Below are 19,966 nucleotides of genomic sequence, written 5' to 3' on the forward strand. Positions count from 1 at the left end.
GGCAATTTGTAGCTAAACTTTCAGGTCTTCTTTTTATAAAATCCTCCTCTGCACTGTGCATAATTTCTCCAATCACAGCCAAGTAAGCCTATAACTTCTCCTTCTTGCAGAGTCACTCAGTTTTTGAGAACTGACTACTCCATGCAGATTTACCACAGAGTACCATAGTGTCTGTATTTCTTTATAACTGATGTAAATAAAGAGTAAGACATATTCAGTGGCAGCTTTACCATCAGAGAGTCTCATCCACAACTACCACAAAAGCTGTCATTGATGTTAAAGGACAATACACAGTACTAAGACAAGGATATGTAAACATAATATTATATGTTGTTCTTTCGGCTGGTCCCGTTTGTTTAGGGTCACCACAGCAGATACAGCCAGATACACATTACTAATTAGCATCTGGCACAAGTTTATGCCGGATGCCATATATATATATATATATATATATGTGTGTGTGTGTGTGTGTGTGTGTGTGTGTGTGTGTGAATATGCCACAGATTATTATTATTATTAAGCACACTAATAGTTTGTTTGAATTAAGATGTTTAAAAAATAAATTCATGATATAATTTGTTATACTTTCTTCTGCTTCTTTTTGTTCCCCTTATTATTTTTTGTTATTATTATTTATTTAGCACACTAATAGTTTGCTTGAATTAAGATGTTTAATTTAAAAATAAATTCATGATAATTCGTTCTACTTTCTTCTGCTTCTTTTTGTTCCCCTTATTATTATTATTATTATTATTACTACTTGTGGTTTATTTCTTTTTCTCTGACGTCAGCGCTGGAGTCACGCTTACGTCAGCAGGGTTTGTAATCTTTGCAGGTCTGGGTATTAAAGCGCTGCTCTGGTCTACAGTCTCATTTGGGATGCATCAAAAAAATCTTTGTTGTTCTGTTTTAATCCACGTTTATTTACAGAGAGGCGCACGGACAACCCAAACCCTGAGGAAAAAGGATTAATCCGCTTCCGATTGAACCTGTGATCCGATTATTGTGTCGTCGTGCATGTGAGTACAATCTGCTTTTACTGAGATGAGAATGAAGGCAGCTCGGACACCTGGTGTGTGTAATTAAACTGTTTTAATGACACGTACCGCCGCTGTTTGTGTTCATGCTCGTGCGGTTATTCCAGATTCATTTATTTAAATTATTCTATAAGTGTCAGTGGAAGCGCATATTTTTTATTTTTTTTATTATTATTATTTTTTAATGTGTGATAATGAGCGTGTGATTGAAGTGATTTTCGCGGCGCTCATTGGTTGGAGTCGTGGAGGCTTCGCTCCTTCTCGACGTGTCCGCGGGAGAAAACCTCTTTGTGGCATCACACAGTGGATCCACTCCACGGCCCGCTGGGCTTTTAACGCACCATTTCCCAACTGGAAAAGAGAGAAACAAAATGTGTCAAAGAACCGGCCTGAAATGGAGGATTCCACAGTCTCTATTTTCCTTTTCTCCCCGGTTTGACGTGCGCGTCATCACGCACGGTGTCTGCTGTCGGACACGCGTGGACGGTGAGAGGTTGGCATGAGGGGGAACTAGAGGTGGGCGATACCGGGAATTTTGGTATTGATCCGATACCAAGTAAATGCAGGCCCAGTATCGTCGATACCGATACATTTTCATATTTAAGCTTCATAGATCCAAAGGAGTCAAAAGACCTAGGATCGAATTTTGCCAAACATTGTACGTGACAACAAAATACTCTATTATCACAATCAACATTAAAAAAAAAAAAAAAAAAAAAAAAAATATATATATATATATATATATATATATATATATATATATATATATATATATATATATATATATATCACTCAATACAACTTAAAATCTCCTGAGGTAGAGGGCTGACAAACCACAATACAAGGGTGCGCTGCTCCATGTTGTGTGACACAGCGCAGTGCTGCTCTTACAGACAGAGAGTAGACTTTGATGAATCTGCGTGTGCAGCAGTCAGTGCGTGCAGCAGAGAAAAAAAGCTTGATTATCAATCTTTTTATACGAGGATGGTTCAATATCAATACCGGCGTTGGTATAGATATTATCGATATTTGGATCGATCTGCCCACCTCTAGGGGGAGCAGATGCAGAAATGTTTTAGTGTCAGATCAGACTGTCCTCTGTGACCCCCCCATCCCCCACGCAGCCCTCTAATCCTCGCGCGTGTCCGTGTGTGTCTGTCTGTGGCAGCAGCATACTGATGCTACAAAATCAACAAAGTCTAAAAGGCTCATGGTGTGTACAATCTGCATGTGTTGCAGAAATTTGGGTTGTCATGTTGACTGTACGCACATGAGGTGATGGTCTAGTGATTAAGCGTTGGGCTTGAGACCAGAGGATCCTCGGTTCAAATCCCAGCCTGACCGGAAAATCACTAAGGGCCCTTGGGCAAGGTCCTTAATCCCCGAGTTGCTCTTGGTGTGCAGTGAGCGCCTTCTGTGGCAACAGCCTGACATCGGGGTGAATGTGAGGCATTATTGTAAAGTGCTTTGAGCATCTTATCCAGATGGAAAAGCGCTATATAAATGCAGTACGTTTACCATTATTAAACAATTATAATACAAGGACATTAATAAAGGAATTGTGTTGACTTGCGCTATATTTGCTAGGAGATCCCATATTGCAACACTCTTTTGAATAGGTTGGTCCTCCTCAATCCCAAGATTGAGTGACCAATCTGTTATTGTTAAATTTGGTTTCATCAATCATAAAAATTTAATTTGCAGCACATATTTCAAAAAGAAGCATTAGTGTAGAATGTCAGTTTTGTCATTTAATAATCATGGAAACATCTGGCACTCTATCGCGTTTCTACCCAGAGATGTAAATCAAACTGTCTTGACTTGTGGTATTAGATAGCTGATGTTACTATAAGCTCATTGTTTTCTCATAGTTTGTGCAGGTGTGCTGCCACTGCAAAATTACTGCATCATTGGTTCTGTAGGGTATTTTCACATTGTAGCTGGCCTCATTTAATGAAAATGAAAGTTGCCCAAAGGGGAAAAAAAAATCAAAGCAGCTATCCGTACATAGCCAAATTAATACCTCCGCGCTCTATTCGTACATTGCACAGCCATGTTATGATTCGGGATTATGGTTAGGGTTACAGGTTGTGATTAAGGATTAGGGTTATGATTAAAGATACGTAGCTGCTTTTGCAACATAGTTTAGGAATCTACGTATCAAAAGCAAATACATGTACAAGTACATAACCTTATAATCACGTGACCTATATTGGCCACTATACGAATACAGCTACGTACAGATAGCCACTGCCAAAACAAATTCACAGAGTGGTGTTCGATATGATGAGATTAAACTGTGGGACATTTGTTGCTTGGTGCTGTAACCCAGGCTTCACTACGAAGCTTCATGGTCTTGAAAACAGACTTGTGGTTTGTAGGTCTTGGCTTCTACTAGGTGTCACGTCTTCAGAGACTTGGTCTCAAATACTCCAAAATCCCAAAGTCTTGTTCTTGACTCAGATTTGACCCGTTAAAGGTTTTGATCTTGACATGAACAACGCAATATTGGCGGTGTTGTTCTCAACCTTAATAATCGCCTCAACTCAGTTTTTCTACAAATCACTGGAACCTGTAGTGGAGCTACAAATTAAAAATGCGCTATGCAACTCTAGTGAGTTTTTCGCTGTTTCCTCGGGATGAAGTGGGGAGGGGGGGTGTTAATTTTGTTTGCATCCTTATTTGTGGAGCTCCCCCTACTGCTCAGAGTACGTATGTCACTAAACTGTCATGAAAATTCACTGCAAAATTACAGCTCATTTTAATGAAGAGTACATATTTATTTTGGGGTGAATTCCATAGCCAATAATAATAACGAAATAAATAATAAATCATCAAAATATAACTAGTTTTAGTGTCAAGTCATCAATAAAGTAAATGAACTCACAATACAGAGTAGTACCGTGACCCTGAACAGTCTTCACTTTTTAAACAACACATTTATCATTTGGAGTACTGTGACCACAAACCAGAAATCCAAACAATTTTATTTTACATTGAAGTGTCAATCATGTGTGCAGATATGAAATGTTCCAGAGTGACTGTCAAATAGTTTTAATAGTTTTAAAAGTTAAGACTTTGACAACACAAATTACATTTATTTTAATCATACAAATCATACAAGTGTAAAAAGTAACTTATAAAGAGCTCAGCTACATTTTATTTGATCCTTTTGAGAGTCATAAATGGGTGGAGCCTATCTCTGCATTAATCTGACCTGATGGTTCACACATACAGACCACCATTCATACCTAAAATTTAGAGTCACCACTTGTGCCGTTTCTGCACAAGGATTTAAACCCACAACTGTCAGGCATGGCACAAACTGGGTGGACACAAAAGCAATAAGGAATAAGATTTAATGGGAAAAAAAACAGGCAGGGTGTCGGTACAGACAGGTCCAACAGCAAGGCAAAGGTACAGACAGATGGGAGGCATGGTTCAAAAACAGGCACAGGTCAAAAAACAGTGTGGTGGTGTTCAGAGGCAAAGACAATAACGTGGTCGGGGGCAAAACAAGGTCGAATACCAGCAGGCTGATAACAAGGCAAAACAAGACAAGGTACAAGTGAATAACATTCAACAATTGGGCAGGGAAGTGAAGGACTGTGAGGGCTTAAATAATGAGCTGGTTAATCAAGGTGTAAATGAGGAACAGATGTGAGGAAGGTTCTGGAAGGGGCGTGACCGAGAAAGACAAGGGCAGGTGCAAGAGGGTGCAGTGAGACAAAAAGCAAAGCAGACTGGAGTAAGATAAATAAGTGTCAGAAAAAAACAGCGGTGAAAAACAGGAAGTGCTCAAGACAAACAATAATTGACGTGAACAAAAGGGGTAAAACTAGGAAATAAAGTGACTAGCCTAAAAAGAGGAAAACAAGAAAATAAATGACTATGACCAAAACTAGAAGGAAACTGATACTTGCTGAAGTAAAGTAAACTGATAATCCAACATATGATCAAGACAAAATAAACAAGTGATTCAACTAATGATTACACAGTGTAAAACAAAGGCTGGACAATAACTAGAATGGAACTTGACTCATAACAAAAGTATAGTAAACAGAAAATACATGATAAACAGAAAACCAAATCAGTGACAAAAGCCTAATACAAGAAATGAGATAAACAACCAAACCAAGACTGAAGTGACTGTGAGTGAAAAAATAAAAGGTAATACAATAAACAATAGCCAAAAACAACTATAGAAACTAAGGCAGAACTACACATATGGTAAAAATGTGATACACAGAAGATAAATGCTAATCAGAAAACAAAACCAATGAAAACAGGGGCATGGCAAGAATAATGACACAAATGTTCAGATCCTGGAAGCTGATATGAGTCCAAAACTGACAGGAATCCCAACAAGGGCAGGATCATGACAACAACCTTCTGTTATGAGTGCCACTTATGCTGAGGTGCTATAACACAATGTCAGAATAACAAAATCAAAATTTGTAGGGGAACATGGTGGAGAACATTGTGGCCAAAGCGATTGACAAATGACTGACGCTAAAGCTGACGGTTGGAGGTGACTCATAAAAACAGTAGTGGATGTGAATAAGGAAGTTGGCTTGTTAGCTGGCAAGAAAAGGAAATCCGCTCTGTCCTTATTATTGGCTGTGTGAAGAAAAAGTGCGGTGAATAAAAAGATTGCAATATTTGGGGAGATTTTGAGTCACCAGCTTCCCGTCTTGAGCATACATATTATCTAAAAATCACGCAACTTTAATGAGTAGGAAGGTGCTTAAGTTGTTTTTTTTTTAAATTGGTAAGTCACATGTCAAGTCAGATTTATTTATAGCTATTTGTCACTGAGGCAAACCTCAAAAGATCTGATGAGAAAAAGCATTATATCTAATCACAGCTTGAGAGCTCCGCGTCTATTTTTGTATATTTCTAACACTGAGGATTCTGTGGCTAATATTTTGGTCATTCCATGACGGGTTAAACTTTTTTGGTGAATGGGTTCGATATTGGTTGGGTTACTGCCAACAAAATTTTGAATCACAATCCTCTCAGAAACATAAACAATGGTTTACACATTTCCAATAATATAACAGGTTTCTAGAATCAGACTTCACTCCAGTTTTATGCATCTTCTTTAAATTTAGCACAAAGCTTTGCCTCAGACTTGGGTAAAACATACGTAATTAATTTCATGCAAGTTATGCTTGAACCCTAAAAGTGATCCAGGCTATAAATAAATAGCCTATTGGGTGGACGCCTTCAAATTTGCTATAGTCTGATTTTGGATTGAGCTGACACACACCACAGATTTCTTCTAGTCTTACATTTTTACATTGAATAATGCAGACTGTCACACGATGATCAGTTTCAGTCTTTAACATTTTACATTACTGTGGATTAATTAACTGCTGGATAGGCTCCAACCCCCCTGTGACCCCTAATTGGAGTAAGCAGGTATGGAAAATGGATGGATGTACAACCCCAAATCCAATGAAGTTGGGATGTTGTGTAAAATGTAAATAAAACAGAATTCAATGATTTGCAAATCCTCTTCAACCTATATTCAATTGAATACACCACAAAGACAAGATATTTAATGTTCAAACTGATAAACTTTATTGTTTTTGTGCAAATATTTGCTCCCTTTGAAATGGATGTCTGCAACACGTTTCAAAAAAGCTGGGACAGTGGTATGTTTACCACTGTGTTACATCACCTTTCCTTCTAACAACACTCAATAAGCGTTTGTGAACTGAGGACACTAATTGTTGAAGCTTTGTAGGTGGAATTCTTTCCCATTCTTGCTTGATGTATGACTTCAGTTGTTAAACTGTCCGGGGTCTCCGTTTTCGTATTTTGTGCTTCATAATACACCACACATTTTTAATGGGCGACAGGTCTGGACTGCAGGCAGGCCAATCTAGTACCCACACTCTTTTACTACGAAGCCACGCTGTTATAACGTGCAGAATGTGGCTTGGCATTGTCTTGCTGAAATAAGCAGGGACGTCTCTGAAAAAGATGTTGCTTGGATGGCAGCATGTGTTGCTCCAAAACCTGGATGTACCTTTCAGCATTGATGGTGCCATCACAGATGTGTAAGTTGCCCATGTCATGGACACTAACACACCCCCATACCATCATAGATGCTGGCTTTTGAACTTTGCGCTGGTAACAATCTGGATGGTGTTTTTCCTCTTTTGTCCAGAGGACACAACGTCCATGATTTCCAAAAACAATTTGAAATGTGGACTCATCAGACCACAGCACACTTTTCCACTTTGTGTCTGTCCATTTCAAATGAGCTCGGGCCAAGAGAAGGTGGCAGCGTTTCTGGATGTTGTTGATGTATGGCTTTCACTTTGCATGGTAGAATTTTAACTTGCACTTGTAGATGTAGCGCCGAACTGTGTTAACTGACAATGGTTTTCTGAAGTGTTCCTGAGCCCACGCGGTAAGATCCCTTACACAATGATGTCGGTTATTAATGCAATGCCGCCTGAGGGATCGAAGGTTCACAGGAATTCAGTGTTGGTTTTCGGCCTTGCCGCTTACGTGTAGAAAGTTCTCCAGATTTTCTGAATCTTCTGATTATATTATGGACTGTAGATGATGGAATCCCTACATTCCTTGCAATTGAACTTTGAGAAACATGGTCCTTAAACTGTTGGACTATTTTTTTTTTTTTGACACAGTTGTTCACACACTGGTGATCCTTGCCCCATCTTTGCTTGTGAACAGCTGAGCCTTTTGGGGACGCTCCTTTTATACCCAATCATGACATTCACCTGTTTCCAATTAGGTGTTCTTTGAGCATTCATCAACTTTCCCAGTCTTTTGTTGCCCCATCCCAACTTTTTTGAAATGTGTTGTAGGCATCCATTTCAAAATTAGCAAATATTTACGCAAAAACAATAACGTTTATCAGTTTGAACATTAAATATCTTGTCTTTGTGGTGTATTCAATTGAATATAGGTTGAAGAGGATTTGCAAATCATTGTATTCTGTTTTTATGTACATTTTACACAATGTCCCAACTTCACTGGAATTGGGGTTGTAGATTAATTAGGGTAAACACTTATGGAAACACATTCTGTACAGAAGACCCAGACCATTCATTGATCCAGATCAAGTTGTGCAGTTTGGCTGACTTTTCTGTGTGGATGGATAAGTTTTAGTCTCTATTATTATTATCATTATTACCATTATTATTACACAATATGTCTTCACAAGTTTGGGCCAAATGGTCTGAACTATCTCTGTGCTTATATATATGTGTGTGTTCTATATATAAGGAGGTTGTTTGCCAAAATCTCACAATACATGACCCCATCCATCCTCCCTTCAATACGGTGCAGTCGTCCTGTCCCCTGTGCAGAAGAGCACCCCCAGAGTATGATGTTTCCACCCCCATGCTTCATGGTTGGGATGGTTTTCTTGGGGTTGTTCTCATCCTCTAAACATGGTAAGTGGAGTTGATTCCAAAAAGCTCTATTCTGGTCTCATCTGACCACATGACCTTCTCCCATGCCTCCTCTGGATCATCTAGATGGTCACTGGTGAACTTCAAATGGGCCTGGACATGTGCTGGCTTGAGCAGGGGGGCCTTGCTGCCCTGTAGGATTTTTAAACCATGACAGCATCATGTGTTACTAATGTAATCTTTGTGACTGTGGTCCCAGCTCTCTTCAGGTCATTGACCAGGTCCTCCTGTGTAGTTCTGAGCTTTCTCAGAATCATCCTTACCCTACAAAGTGAGATCTTGCATGGAATCCCAGACCGAGGGAGATTGACAGTCATCTTGTGTTTCTTCCACTTTCTAATAAATAATCATAAACATTTGTTGTCTTCTACCAAGCTGCTTGTCTGTTGTCCTGTAGTCCATCCCAGCCTTGTACAGCTCTTTGGTCTTGGCTATGATGGACAGGTTGGAGTGTGATTGAGTGTGTGAACAGGTGTCTTTTATACAGGTAACAAGTTCAAACAGGTGCAGTTAATACAGGTAAAGAGTGCAGAATAAGAGGACTTCTTAAAGAAAAATTAACAGGTCTGTGTGAGCCAAAATTCTTGCTGGTTGGTAGGTGTTCAAATACATATTTGCAGCAGTAACATACAAATAAATTATTAAAAATCATACATTGTGATTTCCGGATTTTTTTTTTTTTTTTTAGATTATGTCTCTCATAGTGGACATGCACCTAAGATCACAGGGTGTTCAAATACTTATTTTCCTCACTATATATATATATATATATATATATATATATATATATATATATATATATATATATCAGATTGGGTTCAGCAAAGCATGGATACACTTTGTATCTTATTCTTTTTTTTCTTTTTCTTTTTTTTTTAGGTCTGTCTGAGCTATCTCAGTAGAGATAGAGGTGAATATCATGGAAACAACCCAGTTACTCACTGGGAAAGAAATCTAAGACCAAAAAAAAAAGTTCTCCCGTACTGTGTCATGAATTACACATTGTGGGAGAATAATGAAAAAAGGCATATTCAGTGAAAGTACAAAGAAAACTTGTACAGAAGGTTCTGGGTCAAAATAACAAAATGGACAGTAAGATGATGATTATATTGAAATTCAGAAACAGTGCAAATGCAGTGAGATTTGATCTTTGTCATATTTTTAACTGTGATGTAAACCTATTTCTTATTTTTTGTTCACAGCATGTTATCTTTGGCTTGTTTTTGCTTTAGTGAGCAGAGCATCTGTGGCAATGAGAGACCCATTAGCAGATTTGTACTGAACACAACAATGTTTCCACCGTGTTTCAGCATCTGGGAGAGAAACGGTTTTAATGTGGTTGCTATGGTGAGGATTAGATATAATTTTAGACCTGCACTTCTTGTTGAGGGGGAGGGAAAGAATCAGTAGATGTTGTGGTATTACAATTGGAGATTGCATCTAGCTTTCATTTTGCATCTTTTTTATAGCACAAATCCATCAGCACACACACAGCACTGATGCAAAGGTGGAGGGGGAGTCAAAGGCTGGTGCAGGAACTGAGGGCTCGCTCACACCAACAATGGACTGTTTGATCAACTTGAATGATCAGTAGAAGGAGTGATGAATATTGTCTGTTAAGTTACACTCTATTTTGTGTGTGTGTGTGTGTGTGTGTGTGTGTGAGAGAGAGAGAGAGAGAGTTTTTGAAAGTAAAAACTACTAAAAAAAAGTTTGCAAAGACTTCAGGCTTTTCCTGGTTTCCATTTGTCAAACTGCCTTCCACATTTATTAGGTCATGTATGCCACTTTTGGTTTTCATTCTTTGTGTAACGTGGCTCCAAAATTTCTTAGGGTTGCTTCTTATCTGTTCTACAATTTTCTTCAATTTTTTTTCCAGCATTTTGTATAATCCTGTGAACTTGGTTTCTTACTTTTCTATACTCTAAGTGTACTTCTTCCTTTGTTGTTGTAAGGGTTTTCCTCCAGAGATTGTTCTTCAACTTTACCCTTTTCTTGCTCTTTTTTATTAAGTGGTATTTTGTAGAATTTGCAATATTCTCATATTCTCTTCATCAGTATGTATTTATCTGTCCCTGTTTGATATATTTTTAAGAAGATATCCCATTTTTCTTGTACAGAGGTGTAACTTTGTAGTGTGCTTTCCCGGTCAGTTGTTTTGGAAAGCTTCAAGTTCTTCATAGCAACTATCATATCATAGTCGTATATAGTTCTTATGTCAATTGTGTCTTCCGTGAAGGCATTAAATTTAATGTTCAGCACGGAATGATCATTTTTCCCTATGGGAGCATCGATGTTAGTCATGGATCATATTTCCCTCATTAGTTCAAATGAAATCAGGTACTGACGTTTATTCCATTCCGCGGCCTCTTGTTCACTCAGTCACATGCTGTAAAAAATCACTATAGCATTACTATGAATTAGAATTGTGAGGTCATTAGTAATGATAAGGCCGTATTTCATGATGTTGATTGATGTATCAAGTATTGGTCTGTTCTAATTTCTTTGAATATCAGTGGGTCATACATAACCAAGAACAGAATTTATGCAGACAAAAACAGCCAACCAAGTAGACAAAGGCAGTGATAAACCGTCAGTGAGTCATCATATATAAAATTTAAGCTTACATGAAATGTAATATTAAGCTTACTTACATATAGAGGCTGCAGCTTCTTTACTTTTGATGCTCTTTGTAGTTCTTTCTTTCTGAGTCAGTAAAGTGTGAATAGCATGTGTAATCCACCGTGGTGGGGTATTGGAGGTTTACCATTATTAGTACTATTACATGACTGAAATCTGCCATCACGGCCAGGTGTTGAGCAACATAACTCCTTGCAATTTCTGCTCGCGCACCTTCCAAGGTCTTCCATTTTGGAACGTATTCTAAAAAACATGCACGCCTTCTTTAATAATGGCACTACTTTGTACTTTTGGATGGGAAGATACACATGAAAAACACTTTTTCTTCATCCAGAGTCGATGCGTCCTGTTCAGGCAGCCATGTTGTCACCACATGTCACAGACACACTGTGTTATGGCAATTGTCATTGGACAATTGCTCAGTTTGTTCCATTCGAGGCTTAGTGGGTATTTTTAACATGTAAACAATGAATTAAAAATCAAAATGACTCATTAATGCACTCAGATATTCCATGTGAAAAGTAACTGAACATTTCCTGTAATATTCTCTAGCAAATATACAAAAATCATGCCCACCTTTTTTTATAGGTCACACAAAGCAACATATATTGGGACAGCTGGGTGTCTGTAACATAGCACAGGGAAGTATTTTTCAGCATTTTGATTAATATGTCTAAAACGAATACACTGATCTTGGTATTCGCCTGTTATACATGGTTCATGACAGGTATCATGGATCAGGATCAAGTTCTGTTACAGAAAAATGTACGCTAACACTTGGGCGGTGGTGTTGATGAAGTCACTGCAAGGTTACAGGTATACCATAACCTAAAAAAAAAAATCAAATCAAATAAAAATCCATTTATATGGCCTTGGTGGCGATAAGCATCCTCAGAGTATCACTGTAGGTTTTACTGTAACTCAGTTATTGCAAGACTGCAATTAGATCAGACAAGCGTGTCTGTTCTTCCTACTGATTCAGGTCAGCTCCCTCTATAGATCTGAACTGCAGAACTTTTAAAGTTTACCTTTGACATTTTTGATGTTTTACGTTGGGTGCCTGGTCATATTCATGAGTCAAAATGAAACAATAAGAGCTTTCCCATCCAGACTGAAGTATTCATTGTATACCCGGTTGGCAGAGGTACCACATCCTATACCCGAGTGACTCACTCTTATCACTCTTGTGGAAATACAGGTGTGCATCTTCATTTTCCTCATGTTAGCCACCTTTTTCACGCCCTGAGACTTTAAGCAGCTGTAGCTTTGCATCCCATCACTCTGCTGCATGCATACTCATTAGCTTTTAAGTGGGTGACAGTGTGGTCGCAGCATGCCATGTGCCATGTGCCAAAAATACAGAAGAGTGGAGAGCTGCACGGTGACACCCCCACATCTCAGTGGGAAAATATGAGGCGGCTGTTTAACATTTTGCAAGTCAATGTGGAGGAACTGCTGAAAGAGGTAAAACGTGCTCTTCAGCGCTGAGAGGTTTTCCACTGTGCCATGTTTTCACATAAAGCAGGAGGTTGAATCACAGGCGCTCCTTGAGTTTATGAATTCTGCAGCTCTACGAGCCCCTCAAAAGCTTTTTGCAGCACTACACTTCACAGTTTTGGTGCTTTTTGTTCTGATGCATGCTTTTTTTATTTGATTTATTTTTTATAATTGGATATAGCAAGATCTTACTCTGCATATTTTCTGGTGAAATATGAAGCTGTTATGGAAAGGAATGCATTCTAACTGCTTCCAGATGTTCCCTTGATACGCTGTTATTCCTTCTGCGTGTACTTGTAATGTAAATGTAGTTAAGTTTAACATAGTTTATGTCGTGGTGGTATACCAGCAGACAATAAAGTCATGAGTCGACAATATGTCTTGCACTCTTATGGCACCGCTGCCCTGCTGGGAAACATCTGTGCTGCTGTAACATCATAAATTTCCCCATCATGGGACTAGTAAAGAATTATCTTATCTTACCTAGTTTTTATGTTGCACTACGATGTAAACATCAGATTGATTGATCATCCCTAACTGTTCATCTGCATGCTTTTGCACAGCCCCATTCCACTACATCTATTTGACAGTACACTTAGTTTTGCCTGTTTGTCTATTTAACTCCTTTACTTCTTACAGAAGTATTTTTTACTTTTCTTTTTATTGTTGTTTGTGCACCAATGACACCAGATCAAATTCCTTGTATGTCAGAACTTACTTGGCAATAAATTCAATTCTGATTCTGATTCTAAAAGACACTTGTGACCAGTGATGTCGGTAACGCGTTACTTAGTAACGCTGCTCCAATCTGACCTCTTTTTTCAGTAACTAGTAATCTAACGCGTTAATCTTTCCAAATCAGTAATCAGATTAAAGTTGCTTCTCCAAGTCACTGTGCGCTACTATTATTTTTGTATTGTGGGTTGATCGCAGAATTAAAGCCATGCTCAGAAGGGGGAGTGCTGAGCACCACACACCGGTGTCAGGAGCACGGCGTTCGGTTGAACTGTCCACTTTGCCCACTTTCACCGAGTTGCAAGCTTTTCCTCCTCTGTGCTCCAAGTTGAAAAACAATTTCCTGTCAAAGCGCTCAGAGCTGTGGCTTTACAAAAGCATTTTTCAGCTTGTATCCCCTTTAAAAACAGCTGATCCACAATGCTTTATCAACAAATACTAACTCTTTTTTGTTCCACTCAGATGCACCTAATGCGGGAAGGGGGTGTGGGGGGACGTGGCTCCCCACAACAGCCCTCGATTAAAAGTACATTTTTTAAGCCATTTTTCATACTATTACTACTTATAATGATAATAATTTCAACAACTAAAATGTTTAGAAAGAATTTAAATGTTAGAAAAATGTTAGAAAAAAATGTAATAGTTACATTTATAAACAATGTAGGTTAGAAATTGTAAGTTTTACTGTTACAGTGCTGTTAACAGTTAAATATGAGGTAAAGAAAGAAAGATTTTCATAAAACAAATATTTATGCTCATTGACGTCAAGAAAGGGTGAGTATTGGGAAAACAGGTTATTATTTTCATGTTGAGGTGGTGGGGGGGGGGTGTTGTTGTCGGCAGCTGCTGAAAGCAACTAATAAAGTACCTTGTAATCTAACTTAGTTAATTTAAAACTGAGTAATCAGTAAAGTAACTAAGTTACTTTAACAAGGAATAATCGGTAATTGGATTACTTTTTCAAAGTGACTGTGGCAACACTGCTTGCAATTTACATATAGGTATTCCTTAGGGATTAGATAAGATGACTGACAGGCATGGATGTGCTAACCTTTAAAGTATTGGGGGATCGTTCTCTTCTCTATCTTGCAGCCTATATTGTGGGAATGGGAAATGATGGAGGATAAAGGGCCCCGTGTCGCCGACTACTTTGTGATTGCCGGCCTGACTGACTTGTCCAAGCCTCTGGAAGAGGACCTTCACTTGGATGATGCCGGTCCCAAATGTGTCAAACCCAAAGCGCCCATCACTGATGTAGCGGTGGTGATCCGCTCTCTGGGTGAAGAGGTGCCGCCAGGCTTCACCTGCGTGGAAAGCACCCCGTCGGGTCTTTCTGCAGAACTGAATGGAGCCACGCTGAGGGGCCCACAGATCTTCCTGTGCTTCAAGCGAGGCAGAGATAAACCTCCACTGACAGATCTCGGGTAAGTGGTAATCCGCACACACTGACCTTTTCCTCACACAGATTATCCTGTCTCAGGTCACGCGTAGCTGCTCTTGGCACGTGTGTCTTGCAGGTACAAGACGCACGTGCTTAAAAACGTGCTTAAAAACTTCCACAGTGATGATCCTCAAACATGTTGATGATATCACATGAACAGCTGTTTTTGTATCTCAGGGTTCTTTACGAGTGGAAAGAAAAGCTGAAGCCGGGATGTCACATCGTCCAGACCACGCCATCTGGTCGCCCCGCCAACATTAGCAGCTCATCCTCCCAACGCATCTATATCACCTACCGCCGCGCCCCAAAGAACCAGCCTCACACGTCGCTGGCTGTCACTGATGTCTGCGTTATCATTCCCGCAAAGGGGGAGGCGCCACCTCATACCTTCTGCAAGGTGGACAAGAACCTGAACAGCAGCATGGTGGGAGCTCAGAAAGTTTGCAGTGGTTCTATCATTGTTGTGCTGACACAAATAATGTAGGTTCTCAAAAATCTATGTTGTTTTTTCCAGTGGGGATCCTCTGTCTACTTATGTTATAAGAAGTCTCTGGCTAAAGCAAACACGATCGCATACAAAGCAGGTAAAGTGTGTCCTAACTGCAGAGTTAGGCTTTGGTTAGCGGTATTACAAAGTCTCTTTTTAAACTGGATGCAATCCTTTTCAGGTCTGCAGTGCAGGTATCCTGAAGAGGACTATGAGTCCTTCCCGCTGCCTGAGTCAGTGCCTATGTTCTGTCTGCCCATGGGGGCAACCATCGAGTGCTGGCCAGCACACACCAAACACTCCCTGCCCATTTTTTCCACCTTTGTATTGACAGGGGCCTCTGGAGAAAAGGTACAACCACCCCCTTAAAGTATGTCAGCAAGAGCGTTTTCTGTAACGCCTGCTTAATTTCTGAATATGCACATGCGTCATTGTGAAAATGACTAACACATACACTCACATCAGACTGCAGCCAAGAAAACCCACGCTGCCTGCAGACTGAGGATGGGGAGGGGGCAAGTTCTTGGTAATTAAGCAGTCAGTTGGTGTTATTTATCGTGATTAAAGGGGTCATACTGTGGGAAATCTGCTTGTATTTACCTTTTACATTTACATGTTGTTTGGGTTTCATGTTAAAAAGACATACATTTCTCTGTCTAGAATGTAAAACTCTCCTGTCGTCAGCAAATCTATGCATGCAACAGCATGTTTTAGACTGCAACATATATCACAGAAGTCCATATATGGAGTTGTGTTTGCTCTGTAAGACACGCCCATTGAGCCGGTCTGTGCCCTGTGTGATGTGCCTGCACAGTCTGTGGGAGATAGTTAGACATGCCCTTTCTCCAGAGTGTGGCCAGCAGCAGAGGTCACTGAAAGTGAGTTTTTGCTCAGTGTTGATTGGATATTTTTGGTGCAAATCAGGTTTTAACCAAGCCACAAACCTATGGTGCTGCAGATTGAAACATTTGTGGAAGTGTTAAATCTTGCAGTTCCTTGAATGGCCACTTGTGGCTGGCTCCCCACAGACCCCCATCTTAAAATCCCCAACGTTACAGCAGAAATAAACATGTTTACAGCCTGGTACAGAAAATGGGTTTGGTCTCTGTAGCAAGTTCATGACACCTGTACGGCGGGGGGGGATCATCACTCATTAGTTTAAGATGTTTTAAGCCATACATTTGTGAGTAACTAGGGGAGTGGTCGTTATGAGTTGCAGCTGTGTGCCAGTGAGACAAGTCCCGACTCCATGGCCACACTAACGGTGGATGCTAACTGCTGTGGAATCAACCATGTCTGTTCTCTCTGAGGATTTTAGCATAAATATCTGAGATAATACGGTTTGCTGTGCAAATAATTGTGCTAATGATCCATCTCAGAAGTCTTGCCCCAATATTTCAGTTGGGTAAAATTTGAATTAGTTTGTTAGCAGGTATTAGTAGCTTGGTGGCTTCAGGCCTTCCGATGGTGCGACATTGACTAAGGCAATATGTCGGACATACATTTTAATACTGTTAGCCAATCCACGTATTCTAGAAACTACCTCTTTTTGGATAAATATATTAACGAATCAAACACCCTACTCAAAGTTAGCCTGTTAGCCATAGCTTGTTTGGGAACTCCCAGATGGGGGGTGTGTTGAGGCTTCATTTGTTTTTCCCATACTCCACCTCTTTACCTATTTGTGCATTGGTTGGGAATTAGGTGGAGTTAGACTCTGCCAAGATGGTGGCATTTGGAACCATGTCAAAACTCCTCTTCAAAAACCTTTTGGTGATGTCATGGAGGGTTTGTCCAGTGTATATGCATTCTGTGGTTTTAAGACAAACCTCTGACCTATATTAACTCACTGAAAAGATGAATAACTTCATTTCAGTTTTCTTCTCCTTCATTTTCTTCCTCTCCGTCTCCGTGCCACAGTGTCTGTCTTGGATTTGGTTATTGATGTACTGCAGTAGTATTTCTAAGAAACCCGAAACATTCTTAATCAACTTATGAACGCTAAGTGGAATCAAAATGGACTGAGGGCTGCGTTTGGAATACTAAAAGGCTATGAAAGCAGTGCACCATGAAAGACAATTTTTCTCATTGATCTTTTGAATAATGGATAGGTCATGCACAACTTGGGCTTGTGCACGATTTTTAGAATGCCTCATTGCTCACTGATTCTCTGCAGTGTGTAATCTGCTGGCAACTCTGCACAACTTATGCCTGCAGTGATTGGATTTATGAAGGAGGAAGAACCTCAGTGGCACTTTAGTTTATTCATTTTAGACAAAATTCTTAAGTTGAGGAAAAAAATATGGATTCCTCTCTATTCCTTGATTATGCTGATCATTGTGTGTGTTTGTGCAGGTTTATGGAGCAGCCATCCAGTTCTATGAACCGTACTCAGTGGAGAGCCTGGGTGAGTGGCAGCGCTTGCAGCTGGGCCTCCCGAGCTCTGATCTCAGATCAGACGAAACCAGGAGTGTTTACAGCAACAAGAGCATCTGCCTGCTCTCACACTGGCCCTTCTTTCAGTCCTTCAGGAACTTTCTCACCTTCCTCTACAGATATTCCATCTCTGGACCACATGCCCTGCCTATTGAAAAGTTAGTGACTTTGTCAAAGTCTATCACTCACTCTGAAATAACTTCATTGTTTGCTTGTTCTCAAACACTCAACTAGTGAGATTTCTAGAGATGTACAACAACTTTTTTTTCACCTCACCACTAAATAATCATGGCTGCACCAATAAAAACCCTTGGTGTCAAAAATATTTGCAGCTGGAATTCAGACGTGAATAAAATGGTACAAATGCACTGTGTAGTAAATATGGAGTGATTTGTGACACATCATTTGCCCACCAAATTGAAACATTGACTTTAAGACCATCCTAAATAGCATATTATACATTAATATAGTAGCTAACAAATATTTATATAAAAATTCAGTGGTTTAGTGGTGGCAGTGAATAAAGCAACACTCCCTCTGTGCTCTGAGCTTTTCTGCCCCTTGTTTACAATTCCCATCTGGCCACCTATTTACTAAATGTGCATGTGATTTCTGCATGTGCAGGTTTAGTGCATGTGAGTCCCGCCCTGTGAAACAGTTGCCCCTCCACCATTTGTATAGGGATAGCATTGCTCACTACTCACAACACAGCTTTTGAATTTTGCAAGATGTCAGATGGCAATGACTTTCCAGAAATACGCCCAAAAATTACATTTAGAGACTAAATATGACTCTGAATAAGAACATCATAGGACTAGAATCCACATACATCTGGCTTTTCCCACATCGAGAGCCTTTGGACCTGTCAAAAGGATCCAACTGCCATTCCTTCTACTATGTGGTGGAAGAAGGGGGAGGAGGGAGGGTTGGTGGGGAGTGCCAGAGAAGTGAATGTTTGTTTACTTTCTGAAAATAGAGCAAGTTCAACATCTAGTGGCGGAAAAATAATTAAGGGCAAGCTTTAATTAATTTTTTTTCAACAGGTTCAACAATATTGAATTAGGTTTCTTAAAAGCAAAATAAGTTTCTCTAACTTAATGAAATAGAAAATAATTCTCTTTACTCTCTTAAGTTAAGGGGAAGTGATGGTCTAGTGGTTAAGTGTTGGGCTTGAGACCAGAGGATCATTGGTTCAAATCCCAGCCTGACTGGAAAATCACTAACAGCCCTTGGGCAAGGTCCTTAATCCCCTAGTTGCTCCCAGTGTGTAGCGAGCTCCTTGTATGGCAGCACCCTGACATCAGGGTGAATGTGAGGCATTATTGTAAAGTGCTTTGAGCATCTGATGCAGATGGAAAAGTGCTATAAATGCAGTCTATTTACCATTCCATTTAACACAACAAAGCCATGCTCTTTAAGTAAACAGGGGGGAAAAGTTCATATAAATTGCACAACCCACCTCATTCAGTTTTTTGAGTGTATTGGTTTAAAAATTTTGCTCTTCTTGCCTTTGGGGTTTGACATCTTTCTTTCTTTAATTCACAGACATATATCTCACTTTATGCAAAATGTGCCATTCCCCTCCACTCAGAGACCACGTATTCTCGTGCAGGTGAGCGTGTGAGATGGGTTCAGGCAGAAGTGAACTCATGAATTTTTTGCACCAGGTGGTTCAGTAGCTCCTTCCTCCACCCATTGATGCTCTAATGCGTGTAAAAACCAACACTTATGTGTATCTCTTGCAGCTCTCACCGCATGACAGCTTGATTCTGAGCCAACCTATGTCTTCTCCTCTGCCTCTCAGGTAAAAGGAAACTCAGTAAAAAGCAAAACTGTGAAAAGTAAGACTGAATAAATAAAACATGTATTTTTGAATGTGCGTTGTGTGCTAGTGGTGGATGTCTTTCGACATTACTGCTGAATCTAGGCCCCAAGAATGCAACCACCTTGTTGGTACTGGCAGTCACTGAGCATAAGATCCTGGTTCACTCCCTGCGTCCGGCTGTGCTCACCAGTGTGACGGAGGCGCTTGTGTCTGTAAGTCTCTGCTCCATTTCACTTTTAATGGATCTAGGTACTAGTACCAGTGGGCATCGAGACAGTAATGGAAAACTAATATTTTACCCCAATGACCTTGACCTCCGTCCAAATGACTGACCTCTGAATGACGTTTCCAGGGCAGTGTGTGCCACATTCGGTCCAAATCAGTTGAACCTTCACTGGCAGTTTTGGTAGAAAT

General features: G+C 39.9%; 1 protein-coding gene across 1 annotated transcript in view; it reads left to right on the top strand.

The window, feature by feature from the left end:
- Positions 1-868: 868 nt before the first annotated feature.
- dennd4a (DENN/MADD domain containing 4A) overlaps positions 869-19,966 on the top strand; it is a 66,678-nt gene continuing 47,580 nt past the window's right edge. Inside the window, 9 exon segments of the mRNA XM_034176424.1 lie at positions 869-1,019; positions 14,456-14,787; positions 14,982-15,228; positions 15,319-15,388; positions 15,473-15,642; positions 17,647-17,885; positions 19,273-19,339; positions 19,473-19,531; positions 19,620-19,764. Coding sequence (XP_034032315.1) covers positions 14,477-14,787; positions 14,982-15,228; positions 15,319-15,388; positions 15,473-15,642; positions 17,647-17,885; positions 19,273-19,339; positions 19,473-19,531; positions 19,620-19,764 — 1,308 coding nt within the window. The 5' untranslated portion in view covers positions 869-1,019; positions 14,456-14,476.

The sequence above is a fragment of the Thalassophryne amazonica genome, chromosome 8 (genome assembly GCF_902500255.1).
Source record: "Thalassophryne amazonica chromosome 8, fThaAma1.1, whole genome shotgun sequence".
NCBI lineage: Eukaryota > Metazoa > Chordata > Actinopteri > Batrachoidiformes > Batrachoididae > Thalassophryne > Thalassophryne amazonica.